Source organism: Bubalus kerabau, chromosome 13 (genome assembly GCF_029407905.1).
Source record: "Bubalus kerabau isolate K-KA32 ecotype Philippines breed swamp buffalo chromosome 13, PCC_UOA_SB_1v2, whole genome shotgun sequence".
In the NCBI taxonomy this organism is placed as follows: Eukaryota; Metazoa; Chordata; class Mammalia; order Artiodactyla; family Bovidae; genus Bubalus; species Bubalus kerabau.
Genome location: NC_073636.1, coordinates 73,039,214 through 73,063,894, shown reverse-complemented (window position 1 = coordinate 73,063,894; position 24,681 = coordinate 73,039,214). Strand labels below are relative to the sequence as shown.

The window sequence follows — 24,681 nt, the reverse complement described above, 5'->3', positions numbered from 1 at the left end:
AGTAACTTTGTCCACCCGTACTTTGGTAGGTAGATTTTTGGGGGGAAACTAGGAAGGTACAGAGTCCTCCATGTGGGTTGGCAAAGAAAAAAACAAACAGGCAGCTCATACACGAAGTGCTTAGAGACAAATAATAGCATATTTATGGCTACCATGCTGAGCATTTTATAAGCATTATAGCATTTAATTTTCAAAACAAGCCCATAAGGTAAGGGTTATTAACATATCCATTTTATGCATAAGAAAACTAATGATCAGAGTATGTGAATAACTTGTTCAACACGGCAAGCAACTGGAGGAACTCAGATTTTTTGCCAGGGGGGTGGGCACTTGGGATCTTAGTTCCTGAATCAGGTATTGAACTTCCCCTGCAGTGGAGTCTTAACCACTGGACTGTTGGAGAAGTCCCAGGAACTCAGATTTAAATCCAGGTCTCTGGAAGTCCAAAGTCAGAGATATTTATTTTTGCAAAGTACCACCCCCCTTTCAGCAGGGCAGTGGTCAGGGGCAGAAAGACACAATGCAAGTGTCCAGGGTGAGGGGCGGCAGCGGAGGCTAAGCCTCTATCCCAGAGGACAGTTTTGTTTCTAGTGTCATTGGCTGGCCATCGGTCACTTGTGCTGTGGACACCTGTGGGGGCAGCAGGCTTCATCCACGTGCTGGGGCGTAGAGTTAGGAGAAGATACATCACTGTGACCAAGGTTGCAACGGTGGAGGTGGGGGGGACATGCAGAGAAGGGCTCAGCCAATCTGCTGGCTGGAGTTAGTCTGCTTCTCCTAGCAGGACACAGCAAGTAAGAACACGTCAAGTACAGAGGCAGGTGAAAGGGGCGGAGAGGACGGCTCTCACGTGCTAAGGCAGAGGGGCCGGAGGTCTGGGGTTCCCAAGCGAGGAGTCCTGTGGGGTCCTGGAGTGACCGTCTCAGCTTGACCCTTTGGGCCCAGGATCTCGGGCAGGAGGCCCATGCGTTTCTGTCACCCTGCGCCTCTAACCAAAGCCCAGTTCATCAGGTCCAGCTGCGGCCAGCACCGCAGTGTCTGCTTGAGTGTCCAGCTCCTCATACTCGGACCTCTCGTGATTTCCGAGAACAGGCTGCCCTGATCACCCTTCCTCAAGCACAGCACTGTCCCCCAGACCCTGCCTCTCGGTCATACAGAAGTCCCAGTGACATGCCTGCCCGGGGTTCCCTTTCTTTACCCCCTACTACATTTTGCTTCTAATTCTGCATAGGCCCTTGGCACACAATTACCCGTGGAGCCCCACAATCTAAGGAGACGTGGCCTGGAGTCCTTCTGATCCCAGGGGGCGGATGGTCCTCAGGCCAGGGTGTCTGCTTCGAGGCCTAGCCAAAAGGAGGCAGGAGGGGCTAGGAGGAGTCAGGAGTCACGCGTGTGGATCCTCTGCGTTCCCTGGGATGAAGGGCTTGCAACTGTCATAGGTGTGCTGAAATTCTCAAGGCAGACAGAAACACAAGGGACAGTTCCGAGGGTCCTAAAACAATGGAAACCAGGACTCAGCTGAGGCTGACGGCCATCCAGAGGCTCTGGGCTGGATCAGAATCTTCTGGGGGACTGCTTAACAAAGGTTGAGAGGTTTGGGTGGGGCCTGAGAATCTGCATCCCTTAACGTCCCAGGATCCTGCAGGCCTTGTTGTTGTTTAATTGCTAAGTCGGGTCCGACTCTTTGCGACCCCATGAGCTATAGTCCATCAAGCTCCTCTGTCCATGGGATTTCTCAGGCAAGAATACTGGAGTGGGTTGCCATTTCCTCCTCCAGGGAATCTCCCTGACCCAGGGATCGAACCCACATCTCCTGTATTCTCCTGCATTGCAGGCGGATTCTTTACCCACTGAGCCATGATCTCATTTTTGATGGCGATACTGCCGGAGTCCCATAGAGATCAATTCTTGGGAGTGTTGGCTGCCAAAGGTTCCCGGCTGCCTCCTTCTCTAAGAACTGCCCTTGGCCAGTGGGAACCATCTTGCCTAGGAAGTTATGCACAAGCTCCACCCAGCCTGGCCTGTGACCAATGCCTGATCACACCGCACACAGCGGCCTGATTCATGCTTGAGAGCTCCCTACGGAACCAAGCAGACCTCCCTCTAGCACAGATCTGGACACCATCTGGAATATCTCATTTACTCTTCACAACAATCCCGTGAGGAAACTGCAGCACAGAGAGGGTGAGTGGATGGCTGAGGTCACACAGCCAATCATACATCTGACCTCGGAGTTCCTCTCGACCCCCAACCCCCAACCATTGACAGCAGCCCCACTGACAACAGCCCCCTGCGGGCTTTGGAGATGTTATCTCTTTTGATCCTCTCCACAGCTCTCGCTGGGGTTGGTCCATTCAACACATGAAGAAAGTATGGCTGGGAGGAAAGGGATTGTGGTCTATCATCCATCAGCGGTGGAGAGATGGGCCATGAACCCAGGTTTCCTGCTTCCAGGTCTTTCTACCAGTTCCGGGGTGATACTAAGAACTGCTGCTGCTGCTAAGTCACTTCAGTCGTGTCTGACTCTGTGTGACCCCATAGATATCAGCCCACCAGGCTCCCCCGCCCCTGGGATTCTCCAGGCAAGAACACTGGAGTGGGTTGCCATTTCCTTCTCCAATGCATGAAACTGAAAAGTGAAAGTGAAGTCGCTCAGTCGTATCCGACTCTTAGCGACCCCATGGACTGCAGCCTACCAGGCTCCTCCATCCATGGGATTTTCCAGGCAAGAGTACTGGAGTGGGGTGCCATCGCCTTCTTCTAATAAGAACTAGCAATGGCTTATTTGGAAGGGATTCCTCAGGGCTCCAGCATCTCGGGGCCCAAAATTTCATCCAACCAACATAACCCAATGACAAGTTCTAAATACTTTTTTCTTGATACCAAGAGTCTGGAGAAATAGCCAATGCTTTTGTGCCACCCCCCCCCAACCCCATCTCTGTGTCTGGTGAGAACTCCGACCACAGGCTGGGCAAAGGATGCTTCTGTGCAGTATTGAGGGCACAAAACTTGGGGTCAAGGGAAGAAGGTTCCTATCCTGCCTCCACCACTTCCTGGCTGTGTGTCTCTGGACAAGCCCCTTGTCCTCAGAGACACACCTGTAAGTGAGATTAACTCTGTCTCCCTCCAAAGTTGATGGGAGGGTTAGATAAGGTGCGCCATAAGATGAAATAGACTATTTTCAATAGAATAGAAAATAGAAATAGAGTCCCCATCTGGCTTACTTACCAGCAATAGCGTAGGCAGCGCTCTACAGTTTGTGAAGGGTTTGCCTCGGCACCGTTTATTTTTCATTCATTCACTCACCCACTCACTCACTCAGTCATTCAACAAGCCCGTGTCAGACACCTGTTACATCTCACACAAAGCTAAGCATCAGGATCATCCAACAGTACAGTTGGTTCTCACAGCCACTCTGGGCGGGCGGGGGGCGAGGGGTGGGTAGCGAGGGGTGGGGTAAACAGCATCAGCTCCATCTCACTTGAGGCTTGGAGAGGAGAAGTAATGCCCAAGGTCACACACCAGGGCAGAGGAGGAGCCCCAGGACTCCAGACTCCCTGTTAAGTGCTACTGGTTGGACCCCAGGCTGCCACCACCACCGCTGGGGCCACAGCCCAGACCAGCCAGTGCGCCGAAACCTCCCCCAGGACACCTGGCCTCAATAGTAATACAGCGATGCTCTCCTCTGGAGCCTTAATATTTTGATGAGTTTTATTTGTCTTGCCACCTTTTATAAAGACTCTGAGTACTAAATGGACAAAGCCGCAAGACGAGAGAAAGAGGGCAGGGGACTGACTGACTTTTCATTATCCAGCAGAGCCGGGGGGAAATGACTCCAATAGATCTCAAGTTTTATGTGCTCCAGACATTCTGTGGAGCCAGAGATGGTTTCTCAGCAACGCTGATGGTACATTAAAAGCTCATTTTCCCAAACGTGGTACTGAATATGCAGTAGGAGGAAAGAGCCATTATATTGGGTAATATCGAAGCTGCAGCTGACGAATGTTGCTGAGATTTTCTGTGAGTTTTCCCTCGTGACTCGGGAGCGGGTCTCAGAGGGAGTGGTACTCTGCCAAGCTGGGCATCTGGCCCAGACTGGAAGTAAATGCCTGGTGGCCCTTGCACCCTTCTGGGCCAGAAGGTCACAGCTCCTACTGGGAGCTTGGCAGAGGGTGGACACTAGAGGGCGCTCAAGTGATCTATTAATAAAACCTCACAATCGTTTTGTGAATCCCAGTGGAACAGGTGGCAATTGCGTCTGAACACGGAAGTCCAGGCAGGTGTGAAATTTCCTCCTCCTAGGCATCTGCTGCTGTTGTCTGGTTCCAAAGGCCCAGCCCCTAGGATGCCACCTCCAGGAAGTGCTCTCTGCTACCTCTCTCCTCCGAGCTTGTTAGTACTCATCAGCTCCTCATTCCGAACTAGCACCTCATGCTTCATGCTGTGGTTACCTGTGAATGTGAACAGCTTGACTCAGAGTCGGTTAAAGTGGGTCTCAGGCCTGGCTCACTCACCCCTTTGCTCATTCATTAATTCACGTGAAGGCTGTACAGGTTGGATACTGAGTTCACAGGCAGGGGAGCCAGCACCTGGGTTTCAAATCTGGGCACCACCATTTGGTGGTTGTGTAGCCAAGTGGTTTTTCTCTCTGTGCCTCTGTTTTCTTATCTGCAAAATGGCAATAGTAATAGTACCTCCTTCTCAGGACGAAGGACTAAATGAGGTAAATATAAAGGGCTTAAGTGGATGTCGAGCTAGTAAATGTTTTAATAAATGTTAGCAGATTACAGATGAGCCTGGTGGGCTACAGTCCATGGAGTCATGAAGAGTTGGACACAACTGAGCAACTAAGCACAGAATCCACACATTTAGAAAAGCTCACCTAGAGGAAAGTGAAAGTGTTAGTTGCTAAGTCATGTTCGACTCTTTGCGACCCCATGGACTGTAGCCCACCAGGCTCCTCTGTCTAAGGAGTTCTCCAGGCCAGAATACTGGAGTGGGTTGCCATGCCCTCTTCCAGGGGATCTTCCTGACCCAGGGATTGAACCTGGGTCTCCTGCATGACAGGCAGTTTCTTTACCATCTGAGTCACCAAGGAAGCCCCACCTAGAGTAAATGGGGGTCAAATGAGGAGTATTCCTTGCCCTCCAAAGGCCAAGATACAGAATCCATGACCGTGGGGAGCATTAGTGGTGCTCCCGGAGGCTCGTCGTCACGGTTCTGTTCTAGGAGAAGCTCTACATCAGTGGGCTGCTGCCTCTTGCCTGGCACAGGGCTGGTGGCTGCTTTAGTCAGCCACCTGGAGAGCCAAGTGGGCACCAAGCTGAAATCACAGCTGCTGTTCCCTTTCCCCCTCCCCCAGGCTGGGAGCATCCCATTGCATCTTTGAATCCCCTGTGACTTAGATACCACCCTGTAGGCAACCTTGATTCACTCCATACACAGCCTGAAGGGTGCAGAAGGCACTGGGCTTCGAGGCAGAGACTTGGGTCCGAATTCCATCTCTACCCTTATTTTCACTGTGTGACCTTGAACAAGGACTCTCTCCTCCTGTTTATTCCATCAATAAACAGAGACTGAATGTTATCTGCAAGCCTGGCCCTTTGTTAGATGCTAGTGCAGAGCAAAGCATAAAGCACAGACCCAGCCTTCAGGCTGTGCCGGGCTGGTGGTGCGGAAGGCATCTGAATGGACAACCACATATTTCCAGGAATTTAGTCAGATACTACCTTTATTTAAATTTTTGATACATGATTCATCATATTTTTGGTGGCAATTCTGCCTTTTAAAAATGCTGTATATAAAAAAAGGACTTATCTTGATTCCTGAGTTTTGGCACATGCCCTTAAATCTTGTGATGGAAGCAAATGCCTCACCTGCCTCTCCCTACATCCAGCTCAAAGGATCCAGAGAGCCTCCGAGAGAAAATGACTTCTGAATCGGGTCCTAAGGCAGGAATAGGAGACCACCAGGTTGACAAGAGGGAAGAGGAGTCCAAGTAGAGGGGATGGCATGCAGTGGTGCTCAATCAGGGGTGATTTTGTTCGCAGGGAATATCTGGCCATGAGAGGAGCTATTTAAAAATTTTTATTTGACTGGGGATTGTTCCTAGAAGCCAGGAATAGTGAAAGGAAGCCAGGGATGCTAGACATCCTACAGTGCACAGAATGGCCCTCCACAACAGAAAACAATCCCTCCACCAATGGTGGTTGGGCTAAGTTGAGAAATGCCGTACTAAACATCAAGGAGCGAAACATCATGGCATCATGCTACCTTGGGCTGCCTCTTTGACTTCTCTAAGCCTCAGTTTCTGGATCTGAAAAATGGGGATAATCGTGGTACCTACTTTAGAGGGTTGTTGGGAAAAGGCAGTGGCACTACATCTGTACACAGCAGGTGCTCAATAAATAGCCTTATCTTTTCCAACTTTGAACATACCTCAAACTTCAGAACAAACCCTTCTCAAAAGAAACAGCTTCCCCGGGTTCCAAAGAAAACTAGGACACAGAAAAGAACACATTTTGTTCTTTTCTGACCTTTCTCTTAGAGAAAACCACGAGTCTTATCTCTCAATAGAACGTGAGCCTGTTTGCAGAGAACCAGCCTGTGTGTTGGCTTATCACTGGCCTGAGTTTTAACAGGGACTGCATTTTTATGACTGCGTTATAAACCTTTGCAAAACCCACTTTTAAACTAAAATACGCCGACAGGTTCTTAACTACTATAGCTACTAAATTAAGCATGAGGGATGGAGGGAGGCGCAGAGTGCAAAAGAAAACAAAAGTGCCCTGAAAGAGTCAGTGGAGGTAAAATAATGTTCATTAAAAATAGAAAAACAAACACACAAAAAAATCTTTTGTGTTCAACTTCACACTCGTACATCATAATGTTCCAGTAAAAGGCCATTTCCCCCTGAGATAATAAAAGAATTGAATTTTTCCTTATCGGTCATCTATTTTTCTAGCTGAAGCTATTACTCCCGCTCTGGGGTTGCTAGGCAACAAGAAATATTAATAGCAGCTTTTATTAGCTTAGCTTTTGCAGCCGAGTACCAGAATGAGAAAATGGGAAACATAAATGTGTTACATAAATCTTTCAACCTTTCAGAGCCGGTGTTAGTCTCTGTTTTCATAATGATTTATTGGAGTGATGGTTCATTTATGAGAAAAAGGAGTGCAGGATAAGAAAACGGAGCAGTCCCCTGCAGGAGTGTTTGAAAATAAATAATTATAGCAGGAGAGCAAAAGCTGTTTAAAGCCATTTTTCTGAGTTTTATAAAATGTAAAAAGACATATTTCTTTCGCTTACTGCCTCTAAAAAACAGGGGGAGTGAGTTTCATCCAGACTCTGCAGAATAAAAAGGAACCTCTGGACCTCTGGTCTACCGCCACCCTGTGTAGGATTCTCAGAGGTCCATTTGGGAGATAAATACCCCGACTCCCACTTCCCAGAAGGAAATTAGCCAAAAACATGGCAGCCAGGAGAAGCTCAGCTACAGAAGCCCTATGAATGCCCTTGTTGTTGTTCAGTCACCAAGTCACATCTGACTCTTTGCAACCTCATGGGCTGCAGCATGCCAGGCTTCCCTGTCCATCACCAACTCCTAGAGTTTGCTCAAACTCAGGTCCATCGAGTCGGTGATGGATGCCTTCTTTTACCAGAAGGTGGATTCTTCTCCAGGTCACGTAGCCAAGAAGAGTTGAGTTCAGGTCTTTCTCTTTCTTGGCAAGCAGGAGAACTGACACTTTTCTGTTGCTGTCAAGCTCTGAGCCTTGACTGAGGTCCTGGTTTAATGACCATGCCCATCCCCTGTCCACCCCCAGCTGGGGCCCACTCCCCACTCACAGCCACCCCACCCTCTGATCTGCCTTCCCCAACACCCACTTCTTGGACCGGTGAGCACTGGCGAGTCTGACGACACTTCCAGCAAAGCCAACCCCAGGCAGGTCAGGCTGGACCAATAGAGATACCCAAACAAATAGAGTGGCTTACATTTACTGAATGTCCACTGCGTGCCAGGCACTGGGGACTTGCCTACATCTGATCACTGAATTCTCTTAAGTTCCCATAAGATGTAGTTCAGATGGTAAAGAATCTGCCTGCAATGCAGGAGACCGTGGTTCGATCCCTGGGTCAGGAAGATCCCTTGGAGAAGGGAATGGCAACCCACTCCAATATTCTTGCCTGGAGAATTCCATGGACAGGGGAGCCTTGAGGGTTATAGTCCATGGGGTTGCAAAGGGTCAGACACAACTGAATGACAAACACACACACACACACACACACACACATTACCCAGCAGTTAGGAGCATGGCTCTGGGGTTAGGCCAACCTAAGTTCAAAACCCAGTTCTACCATTTGTTATTCTCCACCCTGTGACTCAGAGCAAGGAGTTAATCCCCCCATGCCTCAGTTTTTTTTCATCTGTAAAATTTAGGTAATGTTACTTATCTTATGGGAACTTGTGTGTGTGTTAGTCGCTCAGTCATGTCTGACTCTTTACAACCCCAAGGACTATAACCTGCAAGGGTCCTCTGTCCATGGAATTCTCCAGGTAAGAATATTGGAGCAGGTTGGGCTGCCATTCCCTTCTCCAGGGGATCTTCCCGGCCCAGGGATCAAACCCAGGTATCCTGCAATACAGGCAGATTCTTTACCATCTAGCTACAAGGTCTTACAACTGCTGGATAATACTAAACATTAAGAAAAACACACACACACAAATGGCCACAAATTCCTGCCCTTGCTGCATCTATACCTTTCTGCAATGCCACTCAGCCATTTCTCTCTTTGGGGTCTATTTCTGGGCTTGGCCATATGACTTGCTTTGGCCAAAGGAACATTAAAAAATGTGATGCAAGCAGAGGTTTGAAAAGTGGTTGCATGTCAGAGCCTCTTTTTCTTGATGCTCTCAGGAGCCCTATCACCATCGCCATGTGAACAAGCCTAGGTTACCATGTGAAGAGAGACCTGTGGCCACATAACCTGCACAGACCCAGCCAACTGCCAAGTTGTAAACAAGACCATCCAAGGCCATGCAGCTCCAGCCAAGCTGCAAGCTGACCCCAGAAACCAGCCAAGCCAGTCCAGGTCAAAAGAACTACCTTGCTGTTCCACAAAAGAACAGGAAATAGAAAAAGTTCATTGTTTGCTTTAAGCTACTAAGTGTTGGGGTTTAAGCCACTAAGTGTTGGGGTAGTTTTGTTACACAGCAAAAACTAACTGATAACAATTGTAAAACAAAACAAAAACCAATTTATGCACTAAGAGCAATCAAATTAATAGGTTGGACAGGGTGATGGGTTTCCACTAGCCCTGCGGCTCAGAAATCCAGAGGATCAAAGGTTTGGGGCCTTTGGTCCCTTTATCTCAGACTCCAGAGAGGATCTCCTGCATCTCAATTTGTGAGAATCATCTAGAGGGAGATCAAGTCTTCTGGGTGGAAGAGGAGTGAGTCAGGGATGGGAAGAGGGGAGGAACAGGAGATTGGAGGGTAAGAGTGAGAACAGGAAGAGGGAAGGTGATGGGGAGATGAATATGAAGGACCTCCCCTCCCTGCGTCAACACACAGATCCTGCCCCGAAGCTCTGAGCCCTGCCCTTGGGCTCTGGAACCTAAGCCAGGGCTGCAAGCTGTCTCATGGGAACCACCTCTAAGGTGAGGGGGTGAAGTGCAACTGCGAAACTGCTCAGCCCTCTCCCTCGGCCTATCCTAGGATTCTAGCCAGGAAAGAGCCTTCACTTGGTATGGCCCCAGCCGTCTCTGCGCAGGGAGAAAGTCCAGTCTTGGCACGATGCTTTGGGACAAGGACCTAGAACACGAACAGTATAAAACTACCAGTCCAGCACTCAGGATGTGAATCCAAGTTGATGAGGCTTGAGCCCCCCAGGCCAGTGGCATGTGTGGTGGTCACTGCAGGGGGAGTCTATCCAACCCAAACCCATATACTTATTCAGTGAGTCATAGCTGACAAAGCAATCACTCCCATTTTCCTTTCTGTGAGTTCACCAGATCTAGAATTCCAGTCTCCACTCTGTCGATGGGAAAGAAAACTGAGGCTGGGAGAGAAGTTACGTACTCAGATCCCCAGAGAAAGCAGTAAAGAAGAGTCAGTGCTGGAGGAGAACGTTTGAATGGTGACTGTGTGCCACTCTTGTGCTCACTGAAGCCCACGACTGGACCACAAAGTTCCAGCGACCTAGCGGATGGCCCATTGACCAGCGCTCATCTTAGGGAGACCCCAGATTACCCACATCACCAGGGCCCGTGGCTGCTTTTGCCAGAACTCATTTCCCATCATGGCCCGTCTCCACCTGTTCAAGGCTCTCCAAGGAGTTCCTCTGGTCTTGAAAAAGGAGCAGGTTCCCTGAGAACTTATCTAGGAGCATCAGGCTTTGTCCCTTCCCAGGATAATTCCTCTCCTGCGTAAGCCAGGACGGTGAGCTCAAACATTTCCCAAGGACGACTCCAAAATAAATTATTTCAGACTTAACAGAGGCTGTTTAATAAATTCCACTCTTCTAGTTTCTTTGGGTATTTTAGAAACTGATTTATACACACAATATCTCTCTCAAAATGAGACAATCAACACAGGATAAAATTATTGAGTTATGAAAATAGGGGTCAGATGGAGGTGCAGCGCTTTAAATTAAACTGGCAAAATATATCTTTCATACTAAATTGACTCTTTTTGTCTTGGAAATGAATGTTTAATCAGTTAAGATGCTGAAGTCGAGGGAGAAGCCTTAAGCATATTTAATTTTGTAAAAGAAGCCTGAAGCCAATATTGTACAGGCCTCCTGCCGACAGCCATACCTTTAAAACCAAAGAACCAACTCCCACACAAGCTGGGAGACCACGCGGGCTGGGCAGGGGACCAAAAGGAACTGGTGACCTCTGGCATCAGAGCCAAGAGGGCCTGGCATTAATGAGAGGGCTGTCAAATGCCTTAGTGTCAAATGCCACTGCTCCAGGGACCACTTCCTTGACACATCGCAGCCTATGCAGAGGGCACCTCATCACTGGGCCATTCTCTGTGCCCCCGGTGGCCCTGTGGCCAAGCTGCTCCACCCCTTGGGCAGCTGCTAAAAACTGTGAGGTACATGGTAGGGGACAGAGCTGGGAGTGAATTCTGGTTTGGGGACTTAATAACTATGTTATACTCATTCATTCATAAAGTACATAAACTATTAATACTAGGGTCAGGTTATCACTTCCCCTAGGAAGCAGTAACCTCACATCTGAGCCAGGTGCTGTCTCTTTGTGATTTTAATTAATTAATTAGGCTGCATCAGGTCTTAATTGCAGCACGTGGGATCTTGGTTGCAGCATGTAAACTCTTAGTTGGCCAGGTGCCTCTTCTAGGTGCATAGAGCAACATGCACTGATTCTATCAGAGGATTTATTACATGTTCAGAAGTGGGCTCCTCACCTGTCTCTCTACCGGCACTAGTTGTTCCTCAAGGGCGTCTCGTAGGTCCAGAGCTCAGAACAATGCCTGGTACTTAGTTGGCTCTTAATTAAGACTGATTACTGTGGTTAAGCCTAAAAGTGGCCCCTTTAAGATATCAGATTCTAATCCCTGGAACCTGTAAATGGTTCTATACTTGGGGAAAAAAAAAAAAAGAGTCTTTGCAGATGTAATTAAAAGTTAAGGCTCTTGGGATGGGGAGATGATCCTGGATTAACCCTATATGTTGTAAGTCCCTAAGCATCCTTATAAGAAAGGCAGAGGGAGATTTCACTGACAGAAGAGAAGGGGATGAGATGACAGAGACTGGAGTGATGTAGCCACAAGCCAAGGACAGCCAGTGACCACAGAAAGCTGGAGAAGCACAAGATGGATTCTTTGCCAGAGACCCCAGAGGAAGGTCACCCCTCCCGACATGTTTCTCAGTCCAATGACATAGATTTTGGACCTCCATCTTCTAGAGCTGTGAGAGCATAAATTTCTGTTGTTTTTAAGCCACAGTTTTTGACAATTGTTACAGCAGCCGCAGGAAACTAACAATCACCTACCTGTTCTGAGTCTCCGTTTCCTTACCGCAGTCGTTCCTGCCTCACTTGGAACTTGGGAGTGTTATGTGAGACAATGTTTGTAAAGCTCCCTGCATGGTGCTTCACATCTCGGGGGTCTGACACAAACTCCAGCATCACCCACATAGCATGCATGTCCACACACACTCACACACACACACACCTTCAAGCTTCAGCTCAGACAAATTTAAAACAATTGTTGGGCTTCCCTGGTGGCTCAGTGGTAATGAATCTGACGGCCAATGGAGGAGTGTGCATGCAAATGTGTGAGCACTCAGTTGTGTCCGACTCTTTGCGATCCCATGGTCTGTAGCTCACCAGGCTCCTCTGTCTATGGGATTTTTCAGGCAAGAATACTGGAGTGGGTTGCCATTTCCTACTCCAGGGGATCTTCCTGACCCAGGGATCCAAACTGTGTCTCTAGCATCTCCTGCATTGGCAGGCGGATTCTTTACCTCTGATGCCAATGCAGGAGACACGGATTCAATCCCTAGTCTGGGAAGATCTCATATGCTATGGTGCAACTAAACCTGAGCACCGCAGCTACTGAGCCCACACTCTAGAGCCTGTGCTCTACAACAAGAGAAGCCACTGCGATGAGAAACCTGTGCACGTCAACTAGATGGCAGCCCCTGCTCGCTGCAACTAGCGAAAAGCCTGCACAGCAAGGAAGACCCAGCACAACCGAAAATAAATAAATACAAATATTTTTTTAAACATTTTTTAAAAACAACTGTCTTTTTAGCATATGGTCCCAATGGATGGACGTGTTCTTAATTGGTTTCCCACTTGGTTTGGCAGCCTTCCTCTGGGTAAAATAGTTTGGCTTACCTTTCATTTCATGATGAGGGAATAGAAAACCCAGTGAACCATTGATAACTCTCACTAATGGAAGAATTAAAGCGATCTGAATTTGTGAAGCATCTTAAACATGCGCTAGTTTTAAAGGAATCTGGAAAATGGCTCCAAAGTGCCTATCTGGACTAAGCCCAACAAAGGCGTTTCCTCGGCAAAGGGATCAGGGGGTCGTCTCTGATAAACAGATAATCTCCTTTATAATGATCAGAGCTCTTATAACCAGGTGACCCTACCAAGGTACCTGCGAGTATCTGGAGACTGTTCCTTTAGGTAAGTGAGACTTATGGGAAAACACTGCCACTGGTTACAGTGGGAATTCATTTTTATGACTAATAATAACAATAGCAAATATTCCCTGATTGTTTACGCTCTGCCAGACATTTGCTGAGACTTTACATACATTATCTCAGATACCCGTAACTGTAAGAAAAGAGGATTGAAGCTCCGGATGTGGGGCCGGGGTTAGCACTGGTCTGTGGGATGCCAGAGCCTATGCACTAACCACTACCCAACACTGTGTCTGCTGAAGACTAGCATCCCAGGCCAGCGACACTGTGACCCAGAACCCAGGCAGACGCACGCCTGCATCCACGGGCCTCCCCAGGGTACACGACAGAGATGTCAGCCAGGCCGTGCCCTCACCTGGGTTACCACAAATCCCGAACCGGGACCATCTGGAGTTGTGAAGTTTTTGCCAGGAAATTAGCTGGGCAAGCAGCTAAGGCAAAAGCATTGTAACAAAGTGGAATTAAAACCATACACTGTGGAATCTGCAGGTCTCCGAGAGAGAAGAGGAAGCGGAGGGTCTGCATTATTGATGGACTCCTTTTTCAAGAAATGGAGCAGCAATTTCCACTGAGCACTTTAGTGAACAGTAGAAAATGTGGGCCTTGAATTGGCTTCCTCCTGCCCTCCCTGCCTCTCATCTTTCCTTCTACGTCTCACCTAGCTTCACAAAAATAAAAGTGACGTGGCTCTTGAAAATACATAGAGTATGCCAGGTTGTTTTTCTTTTTCTTTTTAAGCAAGGAGATTTGGTGGTAATAAGAGTAAACAATAAATAAATAGAATATAGTCAAGATTGGTGGATGATAAACAGTGTAAATGAAGGTCTCAGACATCAGATAGAACTGGGCCACAAATTTGGCTGTGACCTCTGAACAGCCTTGGTAGGGATAAACAGGATCCATCCAACATCATGTGATTCTTATAGAAATCAATTTAGCAATCCCTCCTGCCCTCCCACAGGTGTGTTTCTGACAAAATCAAGGACTCTTTTCCTCCTAGATACAGCAGTTGGTCCACCCATGGTGTCACGGTCCTCCTTGGAAGACTCAAACTATCACCTACCAGAGACATCAGAGAAGATGCTGGCTGCCGGTAGCCGTCATGTCTGCTGTGTGGATGATACTAATGATATTGCTGGAGTTCCTGGATCCAGCCATGCCTGAAACCCTCTGTCCAGTTCTCAATACCTAGATATTTCAGTCTTTTTTTTTTTTCTGAATGAATCAGCTTCTTTGAATTTTATTCTTGTCACTTAAGAATGAAGTTAAGAGGTGTGACTATCAATATAATATTAATTGTAAAGGAAAAAGCAAAAAGAAACATATACCTCAGTCATTCAGAAGAAGTACTAGAATTCTAGAAGTACTAGAATTAAGGAGATTTTCCCCATTATACAAAAGAATTCTCTACTGTCTTTCTATAGGTCTTGATTGTTCAAACCAGTCATTCATTCATGCTGAAAACTCAAACCTTGCTCAGCATGGGACTCAGGATCCTTATGATCCAGGCCCTACTAATTCTTTCATGTCCTCTCTTCCTACGCGACTCCATGTTCTTTCTCTCCAGCCCAGAAAGAGCGACCCACATGCCACACCTGAGCACAACATGAGCCTCCTGCTTCTTGCTTTTGTACACGCTGTTCCCTCGGCCTGGAAGGTCCTTTTCTGTGCTGGTCTGCCTGCCAAATTCCCTCCTATCCTCAAAACGCTAAGTCAATCACCACCCCCTTCCCTCCCAGCTTAAGCAAGACACAATATTTTTTAAATAATATGATTCCACTTTTATGAAATGTGCAGAAGAGGCAACTACACAGAGACAGAAAGTAGATTAGTGGTTGCCTAGGGCTAGAGATGGGGGTGCGGTTGGGAATGATGACTAAAGGGTATAAGGTTTCTTTGTGGGGTGATGAAAAGGTTCTAAAATAGCTTGTGTTGATAGTCACACAGCTCTGTGAATATTCTAAAAGCTACTGAACCGTATACTTTAAATAGGTGAATTTCATAGTAGGTGAACAATATTTCAATTTCAATAAAGCCTTTTTTTTGACCGTGCCAGGTAGCTTGTAGGATCTTGGTTCCCCAACCAGGAACTGGACCCAGACCCCCTGCAGTGGAAGCATGGAGCTCTAACCACTGGGAAACCAGGGAATTCTCCTTTCAATAAAGCCTTTACAAGGTGAGACTATACTATTAAAAATAAAAATAAAACACATAATATCAATATATTATAAACAGAGCTTCAGAAACAAGTAGCATGAGAACATAAACTTCCCTCCATGCCCACCCCCCATATTCTGCGGACCCCCATGCAAGTAACCGACAGAGCCCAGACCCTGCACCTGAGCAGAGGGTCCTCCCTTCCTTGCCGTAACCCGGCAGGAACCATGGCAGGTAACAGGGACTCACCGTGGGCAGCTGGCCTGATAGCAGGTGGCTGTCCTGGGCCAGCATGTTGGACACCATGATGGCTGGGAGGTCCATGGCCTGGTAGGAGTAAGCAGGGAGCAGTCCGTTGGGCGTGAGGCCGTGGCACAGCGAGTGGTAGCCGGCTTCGTGGTCCCCCAGGTGCAGGAGGGATGGCTCGGGGAGGTTGGGAGGTGTTATTGGGGGGATCTCATAGTCTTCGTTGCTCTCGTTCTGGCTGTTGAAGGTCTAAAATATCAAAAGGGCAGGTTGTTGCGGGTCAATGTCGTACAACTGCAGAACAGGCTTGACAGCATCAGTAATAGCCACAATGAACACCCCTTAGCAAAGCAGAGAGGGGATGGTCCCTCTGCAAGGCACACAGTCAAGATGATGCAGTCAGACTCCTGACCCATCCCCAGTGGGTGCTTCCTCCTACTGGACAGTCTGTATACAGAAACCTGCCCTCCTGGAAAGTGGGGCCACCACCTGTTCACCTGTTTTTCTGTTTTCCCACCAGATCTGGCCACTGTAGCCCACCATGAATCCATCTGTCTACATCCACCCATTTTATAGATGGAAGAACTCGGTCCTGGAGGAAAGTGGCTTGTGCAGGGTTAGTAGAAGAGCCAGGAGTGGAGCTGAAGTATCCTGGCTCCATGCCTGGTGGTCTTCCAGGGCAGCTGGATGACTTTCTCTTGGGTGTCCCCATCTGTGTCCTCTCTTGGTCTTCTCATCTCGGCAAATGGTACAAACATTCCCCCAGAAGCACAAGCTATTCCCCCAGGAGCCACACTGGACACTTTTCTCTCCAAACATTATTTGTTCATCTTCCCCACCTCATTGCACTGACCAGGAAGGTCCAGTACAATGCTAAATAGAAATGGTAAGAGTGGACACACTTGCTTTTTTCCCTTAAGTATCTCAATATTTTACCACTAAGCACCCAGGTAGTGCTAGTGGTAAAGAATCTGCCTGCCAATTCAGGCAGCATGATTCCTGAGTAGGGAAGGCATGGCAAGGAGGAGGAAGAGGGCATGGCAACCCACTCCAGTATTCTTGCCTGGAGAATCCCATGGACAAAGGAGCCTGGCAAGCTGTAGTCCCTGGGGTTGCAAAGAATTGGACATGACTGAAGTGACCCAGCATGCAAAATGTTTGCCATAGATTCTTATAGGTATTCTATAACAGGTTAATTGTATTCCTTCTCTCAATTAGGCATCAATTTTTAATTTTATTGAATTCTTTTCTTCTGCATCTACTGAAAGGTTCAAATGAGCCTTTTCTCCTTTAATTCAGTTAAATATGGTAAATTGCTACACTTGGTTTTCCTAATGCAAAAGCAACCTTGTATTTCTGCATTGGACCCTACTTGGCTGTAATGCATTACTATTTTATCCATTATTAAGTTTTGATCGCTGATATTTTGTTTAGGATTTTTGCATCTAGTTGATGAGTGGGATGGGCCTATGATTTTCCTTTTCACACTGCTCTTATTAGGTTTCAGCACCAAGGTTATGTTAGCCTGGAAAATCATTCTTCCTTTCCTATGCTCTGAGAGTGATTAGACCTAGGAGAAGTTATATGTGAAATGCAAGATGGATCTGAGAAAACATGAAAGAGAAGTTTCAAGACATAGAGGAAAAAGTGAGGAAAAAATGGACATCTCTTTAATCAACAGACTGGAGGGGGAAGAGTGAGAATGAAGCAGAGGAATAACTGAAGAGATAATGACTGGGAATATTCCAGAACTGATGAAGGACACTTAAGGTACCAGTGAATATGATGGTGACCTGTGGTCACCTGTCTATGACAAAAGAGGCAAGAATATGTAATGGAGGGAAAACAGGCTCTTCAATAAATGCACAGCTCCACATAAAAAGATGAAATTAGAACACTAACACAATACATAGAATAAACTCAAAATGGACTAAAGATCAAAATGTAAGACTGGAAACTCTAAAACTCTTGGGGGAGAAACATAGGCAGAACAATATTTGATGTAAATTGCAGCAAGATCTTTTTTGATCCACCTCCTACAGTAATAAAAATAAAACAAAAATAAACAAATGGGATCTAATTAAACTTAAAAGTTTTTGCACAGCAAAGGAAAACAGAAAGAAAGCAAAAAGGCAACCCTCAGAATGGGAGAAAATATTTGCAAATGAAGCAACTGACAAGGAATTAATCTCCAAAATATACAAACAGCTCATGCAGCTCAATGTCAAAAAAACCCAGTCAGAAAATGGGCAGAGATCGAAACAGACATTTCTCCAAAGAAGACATGCAGATGGCCAGAAAGCACATGAAAAGATGCTCAACATCACTAATTATTAACATTAGTGAAACGCAAATCAAAACTACGCTGTGATTTCACCTCACATTGGTCAGAATGGCCATCATCAAAAAATCTATAAACAATAAATGCTAGAGAGGGTATAGAGAAAGGCAACCCTCTTACACTGTTGGTGGGAATATAAATTGATACAGCTACTATGGAGAACAGTATGGAGGGTCCTTAAAAATGTAAAAATAAAACTACCATATGACCCAGGAATCCCACTCCTGGCCATATACCCAATGAAAACCATAATTAAAAAAGATAAATGCAATCCTATGTTAAAGCTGAAACTCCAGTACTTTGGCTGCCTGATGCAAAGAACTGACTCATTGGAAAAGACCCTGGTGCTGGGAAAGATAGAAGGCAAGAGGAGAAGGGGACAACAGAGGATGAGATGGGTGGATGGCATCACTGACTCAATAGACATGAGTTTGAGTAGGCTCTGGGAGTTGGTGATGGACAGGGAAGCCTAGCGTGCTGCAGTCCATGGGGTCACAAAGAGTCGGACATGACTGAGCAACTGAACTGAACCCTGTGTTCATAGCTGCACTATTTACAATAGCCAGGATATGAGCAAATGAAATGTTCATCACCAGATGAATGGATAAAGAAGATGTGGTACATATATACAATGGAATATTACTTAGCCATAAAAAAGAACAAAATAGTGCATTTGCAGCAACATGGATAGATGGAGAGATTGTCATATTGAGTGAAGTAAGTCAGACACAGAAAGACAAATATCATGATATCACTTATATGTGGAATATTATTTTTTAAAGGATACAAATGAATTTATTTGCAAAACAAAAGTAGAGTCACAGATGTAGAAAACAAATTTATGTTTATCAGGAGATGGAGTGGGGAGGGATAAATTGGGAGATTGGAACTGACATATGCACACTACTATATATAGAATAGATAACTAACAAGAACCTACTGAATAGCACAGGGAATTCTACTTAATACTCTGCAATGGTTTGTATGGGAAAAGAATCTAAAGAAAGATATACATATACATGTACATGTATATGTATAACTGATACACTTTGCCATATATATGAAACTAAGAGAACTTTGTAAATCAACTATACTCCAACAAAGTATAAAAAAATAGCTAGGGCAGTTCAAGCCCATTACAATATCTGGTTCGTGGTAAAATAATATTTGTTATTATTATTAACAATAATAAATATTTGTTGGATGAGGTCATTGAGGGATGGGATGGGTAGGATTTGAGTGGAGTTATGGCAGGAGACTAACTTGGAATTAGTCTTCTTCTTGGAATCAGAATTCCAAATTATTGGAATTCTGCCAAGAAAATGCACTAGTCATAGCAAATACCCTTTTTCAACAGCACAAGAGATGATATACATGTTCATTACCAAATGGTCAATATCAAAATCAAATTTATTACATTCTTTTTTTATATAAATTTATTTATTTTAATTGGAGGCTAATTACTTTACAATATGGTATTGGTTTTGCCATACATCAACATAAATCCACCACGGGTGTACACATGTTCCCCATCCAGAACCCCCCTTCCACCTCCCTCCCCGTAGCATCCCTCTGGGTCATCCCAGTGCACCAGCCCCAAGTATCCTGTATCCTGCATTGAACCTGGACTGGTGATTCGTTTCATATATGATATTATACATGTTTCAGTGCCATTCTTTTTAGTCGAAGATGGAGAAGCTGTATACAGTCAGCAAAAACAAGACCTGGAGCTGACTGGATTAGATCATCAGCTTCTCATAGCAAAATTCAGGCTTAAACTAAAGAAAATCAGGGAAAAATACTAGGCCAGCCAGGTATGACTTAAATCAAATCCCATATGAATTTGCAGTAGAGGTAACAAACAGATTCAAGGGACTAGATCTAGTTAACAGTGTGCCTGAAGAACTATGGACAGAGGTCCATAATATTGTACAGGAGGTGGTAAACAAAACCATCCCAAAGAAAAAGAAAAGCAGGAAGACAAAAGGGTTATCTGAGGAGGCATTACAAATAGTGGAAGAATGAAGAGAAGCAAAAAGCAAGGGAGAGAGGGAAAGATAAATCCAATTAAATGCAGAATTTCAAAGAATAGCTAGAAGAGACAAAAAGGCCTTCTTCAATGAACAGTGCTTAATAATAGAAAAAAACAACAAAAGGGGAAAGACTAGAGATTTCTCCAGGAAAATTGGAAACATCAAGGGAGGATTCTGCCAAAAGACGGGCACAATAAAGGATAAAACTGGTAGAGACACTGAAGAGATCAAGATGAGATGGAAAGAATACAAGGAAGAACTGTATAAAAAAGATCTTAATGAACCAGATTACTACAATGGTGTGGTTAGTCACCCAGAGCCAGACACTCTGGAGTGCAAAGTCAAATGGGCCTTAAGAAGCACTGCTGTTAATAAAGCTGGTGGATGCAATGGAATTCCAGTAGAACTATTCAGATCCCTAAAGGATGATGCCATCAAGGTTTTGCATTAATTATGTCAGCAAATCTGGAAGACTCAGCAGTGGCCACAGGACTAGAAAAGGTCAGCCCTCACCCCAATTCCCAAGAAGGGCAGTACCAAAGAATGTGCTAACCATTGGACAATTGCACTCATCTCCCATGCTAGTAAGGTCATGCTTAAAATCTTGCATGCTGGGCTATAGCATTATGCAAACCAAGAATTAGTTAGTCTTCTGGATGTCCAAGCTGGGTTTAGAAAAGGAAGAGGAACTAGAGATCAAATTGCTAACATTTGCTGGATTATAAAGAAAGCAAGGGAATTTCAGAAAAATATCTATCTCTGTTTCATCAACTACACTAAAGCCTTTGATTGTGTGGATCATGACAAAGTGTGGAAAGCTCTTAGAGAGATGGGAACACCAGACCATCTTACCTGTCTCCCAAGAAACCTGTATGCAGGTAAAGAAGCAATAGTGAGAACCCTGTATGGAACAATTGATTGGTTTAAGATCGAGAAAGGGTAGGACAGAGCTGTCTGCTGTCACTCTGTTTGTTTAACCTAGATGCTGAGAACATCATGAGAAATGCCGGGCTGGATGAGTTATAAGCTGGAATCAAGATAGGCAGGAGAAACATCAACAACATCAGATATGTAGATAATACTATTCTTATAGCAGAAAGCAAAGAAAAACTAAAGAGCGTCTTCATGAGGGAGAAGGAGGAGAGTGAAAGAGCTGGGTTAAGACTAAATATTAAAAAAACTAAGATCATGGCATCTGCCCCTGTCGAAGTGAAGTGAAGTCGCTCAGTCGTGTCCGACTCTTTGCGACCCCATGGGGTGTAGCCTATCAGGCTCCTCTGTCCATGGGATTTTCCAGGCTAGAGTGCTGGAGTGGATTGCCATTTCCTTCTCCAGGGGACCTTCCCGACCCAGGAATCAAACCCAGGTCTCCCGCATTGCAGGCAGACGCTTTACCGTCTGAGCCACCATGGCAAATAGAAGGGAAAAGGTGGAAACAATGACAGATTTCCTCTACTTGGGCTCCAAAATCACTGTGGGTGGTGACTGCAGCCATGAGATCAGAAGACGATTACTTCTTGGCAGGAAAGCGATGACAAACCTAGACAGTGTGTTGAAAAGCAGAGACATTACTCTGCCGACGAAGATCCATACAGTCAAGGCTATGGTCTTCCCTGTGGTCACATACGGTTATGAGAGCTGGACCATAAAGAAAGCAGAATGCCAAAGAATTGATGCCTTTGAACCGTTGTGCTGGAGAAGACTCCTGAAAATCCCTTGGATAGCAAGAAGATCAAACCAGTCAATCTTAAGGGAGATCAACCCTGAATATTCACTAGAAGGACTGATACTGAAGCTGAAGCGCCAGTATTTTGGCCATCTGATGCGAACAGACAACTCACTGGAAAATCTCTGATGCTGGGAAAGATTGAGGGCAGAAGGAGAAGAGGGCATCTGAGGATGAGATGGCTGGATGGCATCACTGATGCAATGGACATGAAGTTAGACAAACTCCAGGAGATGGCGAGGGACAGGGAGGCATGGCCTGCTGCAGTCCATGGGGTCACAAAGAGTCAGACACGACTGGGCGACTGAACAACAACAGCAATGGTTGGAGTGGGGACCACACGGTCTCTAAAACCCCTGCTTGGTGTCAACACCTTTCTCCTTGGGTGCCTGTGGTTTGAACCTCACCACAACTTGTGGGGAAGAGCCCTAGACTGTTCTTTGAGGAGCATGCATGCAAGCTCAGTCATGTCTGATTCTCTGCAACCCCACGGATTGTAGCCTGCCAGGCTCCTTTGTCCATAGGATTTTTCAGGCAAGAGTACTACAGTGAGTTGCCATTTCCCTCTCGAGGGGATCTTCCCAACCCAGGGATTGAATCTGTCTCTCCTGTGCCTCCTGCATTGGCAGGCGGATTCTTTACCACTGAGCCACCTGAGAAGCCAGACTGTCCTTGATATTCACAGAAACATGCTCTGAGAAGATAGTGCCTTGTCACATTCATGCCCAGCCCTTAGACCCAGACCCCAAGCCACCTCTTGCTCATTTCTCCCTCTGCAGGGATGTTGTGAGATTATTTCATATTTTAGGCAAATAGCAGTCCAGGAAGCAGTGACCCTGTTGGTGGGAAAGGACACTGGCAGCCCTACGGAATAGGACTTAGTCTTCCCACACCAAGATCTGGCTCTTCCCTACCATCTGAAGTTGTTTCCAAGCGCTGGGCCAAGCTCACATGTTTGGGGACCAACCTCTGCCTAGCTGCTCTATATGCATACACCCAAAGTTACATCTCTCTTCCTGCACGATCTGAGGTTGTCATCGCCTCTCTCTGGGCTCAGTCCTCACTCTTGCACTAAGAGGGACAGGGGATGGGTTCATCTACCTCTCAAGTTCCATGGCTAATGATATACATTGGCTATTCAATCAAATCGATGAGATTTCAATCCAACTCGATGGGAGTCCCACAGCTGGTGCCCAGTAGTAACAGAAGGACAGGGGAGGGGACCCAGGGAAGATCCAGTTTCTCCTGGTCAAGCTTGACACATAAGTGGAAACCATGTCCTGGTAGGCATCAGTTCTTCTGAAAACAACTTCCTTGAGCATTTTTTCAATTAGGAAATATAAATAAATAACATTTATTGTACATTTAATATGCTAGTTATAAACATTTTACAAATAATTAATGTATTGAATTCTTACAACCTCTTTATGAAGGAGGTTCTGTTATTATATGCCCATTTTACAGATACAGAAACTAAGGTACAGAGAAGGGAATTTACTTGCCAAAGTCACACAGTTAGAAAAAGGTCTCACTCCCTCCACTGTCTGCAAAGGAAGGCAACGTTTTCTAGTCTGTGGCATGGATCCTGGGACTCTGGGTCCTAATAATCGTTAGAGGCTGTGCCAGTTCATGGCCAAACTGAGGGCGTAAGTGCTAAAAAACAAATTTTGGTCCAGCCATGATAACCATAGCTATCGTTGTTATTGTTCACTCAGTCATGTCCAAACTCTTTGGGACCCCATGGACTGCAGCACAGCAGGCTTCCCTGTCCTTCACCATCTCCCAGAGTAGCTCAAACTCATGTCCATTGAGTCGGTGATGCCATCCAACCATCCTTTCCCACACTGGGTCAAGATTCCCCTCCGCAGCCTCACATGCGCTCTCCGTGCCTTCTTAACGCCTGCAACGATTTGTGACTCATTTCTTACTTTCAGTTTATGTCCCCTTCCTCCAGACCCCAGGCCAGGGGTTAGGCTGCTGTGTCACCAGTGCCTGGCACACGGTAGGTGCTCAGTTAGAATGTGATGAGTGAGCACATGTAAGAGGGTGATGCACCAGGCTTTGGGTTTAGACTTCATCTGGGTATTTCCATATCTGTCCCTCCCAACAGACCGGAAGTCCCTGAGACCGGAAGTGCCTGAGTCAGCCGCTATTCATTCTGTGGACGGCTGACTTCCTGTCTTCTCCCTGCACCCACAACAGAGCTGTCACAAGGCACGCGACAGTGAAAGCCAAATGACTGCTGGAGTCCACACCTTTCGTTTAAAAACCAAAACCTTAGTACACTGGAACCAGCCCAAAGGACCAGAAGCCTTTTGCAAAACTAAGCATATGTTGTATCAAAATATTGGAATCACACAATTATGACAATTCATTTAAAGAGGCAATTAGCACACTTAAAAATAACTACACTCGCCAACATGTACATGCCTCCTCTGAATGCAATTAAATCCTAAATGCATGACACCTGAATACCAGCCCAGCCTCCTATGGATTCATACTGTCTGTGAGTCGCTGGACCCGGCATTTCCACACTCACTCTCCATTTAACTCATGAGTTCTGCAAAGGAGTGACGGTTCTCTCCATTCTGTAGATGAAGATGACAAAGTTCAGAGAATGAAGGTGTCACAAGTAATTCTGGGTTGGGATTGAAGCCCAGGTCTTGTGACTCTGAATCCATCATTTTCCCACACTGGGTCAGAGACCTCTTCAAGACTCAAGTTCCTCACTTCCTCTAAGTAAGAGATGGGCCTCAGTGATGTCTAAGTTGCTCTTCAGCATCAGTGTCCTCATGAGAATACAGAAAGAGATGCCAAGTTGTAAAAGCTATAGAAGCTAAAAATATTAACAAAACCTTACAAGGAAACTTCTGGGAAGAGTTGTCTCTTCCTATCTACCCATCCTCTCTCAAACCCACTCCAATCACATTTTCATCACACCATCCACCAAAACTGTTTGTCAAGGTCTCCAGTAACCTCCATGTTACTAAGTCCAAT

The 24,681-nt window shown here is 46.0% G+C and overlaps 1 protein-coding gene across 2 annotated transcripts in view; it reads right to left on the bottom strand.

Moving 5' to 3' along the window:
• Nucleotides 1–24,681, bottom strand: part of TOX2 (TOX high mobility group box family member 2) — a 158,759-nt gene that overhangs the window by 39,397 nt on the left and 94,681 nt on the right. For both annotated transcript variants that reach the window (XM_055545067.1, XM_055545068.1), the window contains exon 3: nt 15,588–15,833. In XM_055545067.1, coding sequence (XP_055401042.1) covers nt 15,588–15,833 — 246 coding nt within the window. The remainder of the gene's footprint in view (nt 1–15,587; nt 15,834–24,681) is intronic.